General features: G+C 38.5%; 1 protein-coding gene across 1 annotated transcript; it reads right to left on the bottom strand.

Annotated features, from left to right (window-relative positions):
- Positions 1–625: 625 nt before the first annotated feature.
- LOC127130005 (uncharacterized) lies at positions 626–1,297 on the bottom strand. Its single transcript, XM_051059092.1, has one exon. It carries the CDS (start codon positions 1,295–1,297, stop codon positions 626–628), a length of 672 nt encoding a protein of 223 aa, XP_050915049.1.
- Positions 1,298–8,834: the final 7,537 nt, after the last annotated feature.

Genomic DNA, 8,834 nt, shown 5'->3' with positions numbered 1-8,834 from the left:
AACCATATGATGATCCCCCATCTCAATGAAGACCTCATCTCCTTGACAAGCCCTGATTGGCACAATGCAGATGATTAGGGTTGACTAGAGGTCAAAACCCTAATCCCAAGGAATCTGATCAAGCACAATGAATCTCTTGGTGATGACAAGACCATGATGATGATGATGTACCATTTTAACCAAGATGATGAATCAATCTCCTTGAGGAACCAAGAAACCCTAATTTGAAGCACAAACCCTCAGATGGTTAGTGATCAATCCATGAAACCCTCATCTTGAATATCTTAACCTCTTTATCTTCTGAACAAGACTTGAGAGGATGACTTGCTCAATGTAGCCACATGATATGCTAAGATGCAATGACTAATGTCCTAAAAATGAAATTCAATATGCTAAGCTAGTCCCAAGAGAGGAGGGCAAATTTTTAGGTGTTACACATACCTACCAGTTCCTTTTCGAGAAGAGGAGGTTAGACCCTAGCAGCTAGATCTCTCCAACGTTGGGCGTATTCTTTGAATGATTCGTCTGGCTTCTGAGCAAGGCTTTGAAGTTGAGTCCGATTGGGATCCATGTTTGAATTATAATGATAATGCTTTAGGAAGGCTTTAGCAAGTTCCCTCCAGGTTCATATTTGTGTGCGCTCAAGCTGCATATACCATTCTAGAAAAGCTCCACTAAGACTGTCCTGGAAATAGTGCATTAGAAGTTTCTCGTCATCAGAATAAGCAACCATCTTTCTACAAAAAGCTCGGATGTGAGTCTTAGGACAAGTGATCCCTTGATACTTTTCAAAGTTTGGAACCTTGAACTTCGGAGGAATTTTCACGCCTTGCACTAGGCACATGTAGGTTGCATCTAACCCAAAGGTATCAGGACCTTCTATTGCCTTTAGTTTGTCTTCCATCATACGGAATCTTCGTTTGAAGTTCGCCAGAGAGGAACCAAAAGCATCGTATACTGAATCATCCCTTGTAGTGAAGAAAGCATCTTGATGATCGTCGATCTCAGGTTGCGTTCTCCCATTGATAGGGATGTCGAATGTCTGAGCAGCATTTTGATACACTGGGACTCTCTCGGGAGGTGGTTGAGTTACAACAAGAGTACCATCTCCTCCTGGGGGATTCACTGGTATTGTCATAACAGCAGGGTTGGCAGCGACGACTCTCAGGTTGGCCTGACGCATTTCCTTCTGTCCTCTAGCCAAAGCTCGTATGGCTTTAACACGTTGACCCATCTGGGCTTTCACAACGGTCATATCTTCCCTCATAACAACTTGGTTCTGCTCCCAGTGATCCATGAGAAGCTTCTGATTATGGCGCGTGTTGTATGAATGTCGGGAAGTCAGCTTGATTGTAGCAGGTTCTGGATAAAGGCCAAACAACAATGATCTTTCTTGAGTAGGTGTGTTGAAATGCAATTATGAATGCAACATGTTTTTATGTTCCCAAAGGAATGCATATGTTGAATGATGTGATGAAATGGCATGCAACATCATGGATCCAAGGGTTCACAACATCTTCGAGGATCTGATCGTGAAGCTCGAGGTGGGTTGAAGGTTTATTTACCTACAAGAAACAACCATGTCCCCTCACAAGGTGAGTACTAAGACTTATGAAGATGCTTAGATTCATGGATCATAAGGCAAAAGTATCATTGTCGCCACAAGATGACTTGTGATTTAACAATACCTTCGGGATGATCTCCTCTAAGTGAGGTTTCCCTCAACTTCGAAAGCCATGGGTTGTCTAAGGTCCTCGGAGTCATGGACTCTCATTGGCAGAATGGTTGTCAGCACGAATGTGACTCACGTGCCAGCAAAACTCCAAAAAGAATTCCAAGTGGGATGTTCGTGTCTCCCTCTCAAGACAACTACGTCTGCTAGGTCAACACGAAGTCCCTCTTATCTTATGTTTACTCTCTAAGCCTGTGTATTGGGCTTTTCGCTCAAACAGTAGATCTAATCCCACAATCACAACATGATATATATAACAGGAATACATATAACAGGAATGGATAAATAAAGCAAATGATAACAGAAGTAAACATCCAAGGAAAAGGATACAGACAAGCTAGGCTTGACTCGCTTATGGGAACTCAATATTATCCCCAACAGAGTCTCCAACTGAAGCGCAGCAAAAAATACAGAGTCGCCACCGGATTTTATTTATTCCAAAGGAAAGGGAAAATAACGATAAAACCCCAAATGAGAGAAACGGTGTCGCAACCAAGAGGAGATTTGGAAGTCGGTTATGCAAGGGGAAGGTATTAGCACCCCTTATATCCATGGTACTCCATGGGAACCACTTGCTCGTATCAAATGTGTATGGATGTTTATTTATATGTAAGTTGCTTGCTATTGGGAATGAGATGAAAGGATGATATAGAGAGAAAATAAGTTTTAAGTTAGTGTGCTCGCCAAGGATTTGGGCCCTCGTGACTACGTATCCCCATACGTGCAATAGGGAAGTCAGAGCTTCGTAGTTCGGCTCAAAAATGGCATATTTGTTTGGTTGTTTTTACTGAACAGTATTAACGTTTGTGCGCTACTGTTCACTTTCTTGTATACTCTGTCATGGGAGCCAAAAATATTTACTTGTTTGCGGTAAAGTGGATGCGCTTGGTTCACACTCTAGCAGTTAAACATTACTTGCTCGCACATGGAAGCTTAAGCTTTGTTCACGGTAGAACGGAAGTAACACGTCCTTATTGAAAGATTTTGAAATGTGCACTAAGGCAAAATAGGATTTGATTTGTTAGGGTTGATTTTATGTACGGAGACAAGCATTAGACCCTTGGCTAGATACAAACAATGGTCCAATAACTCGGGAGTTGAGAGGACAATGTTGTCCTAACCACTCTTTTTCATCCAAAAAAGAGATTTGAACTGTGAAGGAAGTTTGGCAAGTCTAATCGTTGGAACTTAGAGGGAGACAAGTCTCTAACCCTTGACTAAGTACGGTCAACAATCAAAGTACTTGGGAATTGAGAGGATAATGAAATCCTAACTATTCTTTTTCATCCTCATAGAACCTAGATCTAACTTATTTTAATCATTAGATGTTTTAAGGGGGAAAGTCAAGTGTCGGGTCCTCAGGCTAGGTACGACCGACAACCCAATTACTTGAATGTTGTGTACAAACATGTACACCCCATTTGCATTCCAATTTGTTATGAAAATGGTTTGAAAAAGGTACTTGACGTTGGATCAACCATTTGAATTTATTATGAAAATAGTGAGTGAAGAATGGAGATGAGAGATTGTATGAAGATTGAGAGGAGAATGGAGAAGAGATGTTAGAATGGATCATGGAGTGGAAGAAGAATTCTTGACGTTTGATCAAGCATTTACGTTGCAATGGTGTGAGCTTTATTCGGAAAACAACTTGACGTTGAATCAAGTACCTTTTGTTTCTTTTGAAATGCTTTGTTTATCATTTTGTATTTTATCTTGGTTATTGACAAGCATAGTAAACTAACTAGGATGCAACGATATATAAGTACATACAATGGTTAAAATCGATTCAAAAGGTAATGGATTAATCAATGAAAAGTAATCAAAGATCTATCCTATGATCAAGGCAAATGAAATTAGACATACAAAATATTCATCACCTAAATTGAAATGGGATTTTCAATTTACAATATGATCATAAACCAACGAATCGATTAAATGGACAATTAAAGTGAATATTAATTCTACGAATTAAAATCTACCTAAACATGGGTTAGGATCACAATTAAACAAATGGAAAATTACCAATCTAAATTCAAGAATCGAATCTAATGACTATGATCACCCAAATTGAATTGAGTCGAAATTTAGTCTAAAGTTTAATCATTGTAAAATCAATATCCAACTATCTTAATCCATACAAAAATCCACAAAATGAAATAATCAAAATCTATTACCTAAAATTCTAATCAAGGCATGGTTAATCAAATCATGAATTAATTCTGTAAAATTAAGAAACTTAAATCTAATCTAATACTTGATTAAACCTAATTTTCAATCTAATTATCTAATCCTAATTAAACATACGAACTATACTAATTCCTAATAAAAAACCAAGAATTAAAATCTAGAAAAAAATACTAATTACCAAGATTAAAGAAGTATCAACAGAAAATGGTCAAACACTAAAAATTAGTTAGGGTTAATGGCAATTAAAACAAGGTTTATAATTTAATTAAGGATTAAACATGGGCCAGGGGTGAAAGTAACAGAGGGGAGTGTATAGTGAAAAATGTTGGGCCAGAGGCCCAGGCCTTCTTCTAAGCCACCGGATCCCAAAATCACCGGTCCAAATCCGCTTCAAGACCTACGTCGTTCCCTTCAAATGCACGCCAAAAACGAACATGGTCACGATGACGGAAGATCCAAGATCCAGATTCTCCACTCAACAACCAGCCAAGAACATGTTCCACTCCTATTTCACGTGAATACTCTTCTGCTGTTCCAAAACCTTGCTCGGCGACGCAAGTCATGACGACGCAACATCAACTCGCTCAATGAATCCTTTCATCTTTGTTTTCTCGTGTGCCTAAGAGTAATTAATACGAAACTGATACAAAGTAAGGTGACTTACCAATTCGATGCGTTGACACGAGGTCCTAATCGTTTTCTTTGATTACGCTCCACCGTTGCCATTCGTTGATTTCGTCGCACCGTTGAGCTGAAGAGGGAAGACGATCTTCTACGCTCAGCGAGACGAATAATCTTTGGTCTTGAGCCGAATCGTGCAGGTACGGAAACTCCTTTGAATCTATTTCGTCTTCTCCGATTTAGGAGCCTCCCTTCTTCTTCTCTCTTTTCCTTTTCTATTTTTCTACCTGCCACTTTCTCGCTCACATCTGTTTCTATGAATGTTGCAGAGGCTTCTTCACGGTTGATTCCTGAATTGAGAGGTTGCATCAGCGAGAAAGGCACTGGTTGTTTGGAGAGTTCTTTGATTTTTCTTGTAAGGTCTCTATAGAATTGTAATTCGAAGAGGGTTACTGGTTGTTCTAGTGAACTGTTAGGAAGATTGTGAAAAAGGTTGGTTGAAGATTTTTGGTGAGGGTGAAGAGTTGTTAGAAATCATAAAGAGGGTGAGGAAGATCGTTAGAACATGATGAAGAGGGTGAAAGATCCTGTTAGAAGATGGTAGTTTCAAGTTTTATCAGTTGAAGGTGAGGATCTGCCATTAGTTAGAGGCTGAAGCAGTTAGAAGTTGGAAGTTTCGGTTGGGAATTCGATTACTCTTTGTTACGAAAATTAGGTTAGAAAGTTGGTTAGGCGGTTGTTGTACCGGTTGGAAAAAAAATTGTTACGAGGTGGTGAGGATAGAAGAAGAATATGTGAGTTTTTGCCTCATATGCCCCTTTTCTGAATTTTTTTACCCAATATGCCCCATTCTGAAAATAATTTCCCAGTCTACCCCCTTTTTCAATGTATACTCGTCACTTCAAATGACGAGGGGCTGAAGGCCCATATTCGTAGTAGGGCCTTGTCACATCAAATGACGAGGGTATGAAAAAGGTAATTTTTTTTTTAATATTTTAAATATTTTATTAAATACTAATAATAATTAATATAATTGATATTTAATTATTAATTATATATTTAATTAATATAATTGATTTAATTAAAAATAATAATAATTTTTTTATAAAAAAATATATAAGTAAATTTTAAATAATTATAGTTTTTCATGATAATAGAAATAAATTGTAAATATAATTATTTTTGAAATATTAATAATAGAAATGATTAATTTTTGGAATATTAATAATAGAAATAATTTGTGTCTTATATATTAATAATAAAATTGATATGTTTCCCTCCAAAATGTCAATCATTTTTTGGGAATGATATATTTCCCGCCAAAAAGTTTTTGTGTCTGTACTGTCTCAGCCAATGATTGGCCGAGTATTAAACTATTAATTTTTGTATAAATAGCAGAACTTGTAGAAATGTAACTCAGATCACGAAATCCTTTCTTTAGTTCAGAATGTCTGTTTGTGGTCTTGTATTTTATGGACACGGTGAAAAATGAGTGTTTTCCTTGATCCGCAATGGAATTTCAGAACACTGATTTCAGCCATCCACACTGGCTTCCGACAGTTGGGTGGGCGTCGTATGAACGTGAGGAAAGTAGAGTATCGTTGTCCATACATAATGTTGACTGATGCAAGCCCCGATGGTACGTACATGTATTACTTGGATCGTATATAAAATGATGAAGATGTCCAGTGTATGTTTTCGGCACATAGTGTTGAAGTTAATAGAGGAGTTGAAGGTCCACTTGTGTTGGTTGTTGTTGTTGATTAGTTTTTTAATTACCAGTTGTGTTGGTTGTTGTTGTTGTTTAGTAATATGGTCTTACTTTGTAACCATAACCCTTTGATTAACAAATGTATTTCATAAATGTTTGTTCCCAAAAGACATTAGAAATACACAATGGTTTATATATATTACGTGCATAGTGGTTAATAAATAACTAAAAAAACATAATCATCTGAACGGATATTTAAAACAACAACATAATCATCTGGAAGGTCGTTGGGATGGTCCTGCAACATTAGGACATTTCCTACGCATGTGTCCTATTTCACGGCAAATTCCACACCTTCTCTTTTCCTTCTCAACGTCGTCCATCTCGGTTCTAATCCTGGTGCTGTTTGGGCGCCCTTTCTTCCTCCTTCTCATAGAGTCGTTGTGGCAAAGAGTAAATCCTTCATATTGTGGCCAATTCTCCTCATGGGAAAGTCCTAGAAAACTCTCCTGATAGACCTTGAAGACGTTAAGAATTTTGAAGACGTCTAGAATGTGAATGGAATAGTCCTGGCATATGCTCGAACATGTTGCGATTACATGGGAGCAAGGTAAGTGAAATGCCTGAAATTTCCCACAGTCATAATGTTGTTTCCTCAGATCAACGCTGAACGTTCCGGTTGGTTGACCGTCGTTATGATTAATCTTCTCTTGGACCATGAAATAAAATCTCTCTCGATCGAACTGCATGACGTTGTGCGTGTTAGCTTTGATGACTTCCTCAGCCATCCCCTTGTTGCAGTTATTAGTGAAAACCTGCCCAGAGGCTAACATTTTTGTCCACTGATGGCCTCTTCTACCAAATAGTGATCCTAATCGATAGTACGTAGATTTGACCAATGTAGTGATTGGAAGGTTCCGGGTTTCTTTTAGCACCGCGTTCATTGCTTCTGCTAGGTTAGTTGTCATGTGACCCCAGCGTTGCCCTCCGTCAAATGCCCTTGCCCACTTCTCGCGAGGGATGTTGTCTATCCATGATAAAGCGTCGTTGTTTGTTCTTCGGATTTCCCCCCGATAGTAGTTAAACGTTGCCTCTGTTAACGCATAACCCATGTTAACAACTATTTTCCGCAGATCCTTGTCTTTAATCTCCCGCATGAAGTTTTGCGCTATATGTCTAATGCAATAGACGTGTGATGAAGGAGGAAACTGCCATCCATTTTCCGGGTTGTTGTATGCACTCTTTATTGATTCATGCCTGTCTGATATTAGGCATAGATTTGCTTGGGGGGTAACATGCATTCTCAAATTCTTAAGAAAAAAACTTCAGGCTTCCTTTGTCTCACTTTCAACCAATGCGAACGCTATCGGAAATATGTTCCCGTTCCCATCCTGTGCCACAGCCATCAGCAGAGTCCCTCTGTACTTGCCATACAACCAAGTTCCATCAACCTGCACAATTGGTTTACAATACACGAAGCCACGTATACATGGTCTAAACGCCCAAAACAGACAATGAAATATCCTTTGGTCACCCAAGTATGAACCATCATTCGAAATCACAGGTAGGGTTTGTAATTCTATAATGGTACCTGGTAGATATGTTTTCATTACCAGTATCCATTGTGGAAGATCGTTGTAAGATGTCTCCCAATTTCCGTACAGCGACTCAATTGCCTTGCACTTTGCAATCCATGCCTTTTTGTATGATATAATATACCGGTATTTCTCAACAACATGAGCGATGATAACCTTCACCTTAAGAGAAGCATCCCGATTTACAAGCTCCATTATGCTCTTGCTAATCATTTCTAAACTGAGTTTTGTATGGTCTTGTGACATGGAAGTTGTTGTGCACGTATGAGGCCCACTAGACTTACCAACTCTCCACCTTGAGTTGCCCTTGCGCAAAGAGACCCTGCATTTGAAATTGCATGTTGAATTTCTACATTTGATGACAAAACATACACTGTCAGATTTAACCACAGAAAAATCCAGACTACGTTTTATATGCCATTGTTGCAACGCCAGAAGACACTCTTCCTTATCTTTATACTCTATTTTATATGAATTTGATTTGGTGTGAGAATGAGGAAGTTAGTTGTATTTATAGTATCCAAATCACATGCTGATTTTAACTTAAATAAAGGAGAGAGAAGGAGGGAAACGCGTGAGGAAATTGCTATGTGATAGCTCGTCACTTGGATTGACGAGACGAAACCCTAGACAGAAAGACATCGCCACTTCATTTGACGAGACCACAAAGAGGTAGGTACAGCTCGTCATTCAAAGTGACGAGCCATAGGGCAGGCTTTTGGCGTTGTGTTTTCCCTTCAGCGTGGGAATCTCTTGTTATAGGGAATCCTTACACTTTTTTTTTGCATGCATGACATGCAATGCAATGTCTAGTCCCCTACTATTCAAACTTTTACCAAATAATCAATACCCTCTTCAATACTTACCACTATAAATAATCAATACTTCTACAATTCTTACTCATCATCTACCTACAATTTCTATTTCACACATTCTTACCCTCTTCAAATATTTACTCTCTTCAATTTCTACACTTCCTTTCAAG

Source organism: Lathyrus oleraceus, chromosome 3 (genome assembly GCF_024323335.1).
Source record: "Lathyrus oleraceus cultivar Zhongwan6 chromosome 3, CAAS_Psat_ZW6_1.0, whole genome shotgun sequence".
Classification (NCBI taxonomy): domain Eukaryota; kingdom Viridiplantae; phylum Streptophyta; class Magnoliopsida; order Fabales; family Fabaceae; genus Lathyrus; species Lathyrus oleraceus.
Note: the sequence above shows the minus strand (reverse complement) of the source record. Positions and strands in the feature narration are given on the sequence as shown.

Bases quoted from the DNA above. Each gene is read 5' to 3' on its own strand.
- LOC127130005 (XM_051059092.1), bottom strand. From the start codon at position 1,297: ATGGATCACTGGGAGCAGAACCAAGTTGTTATGAGGGAAGATATGACC.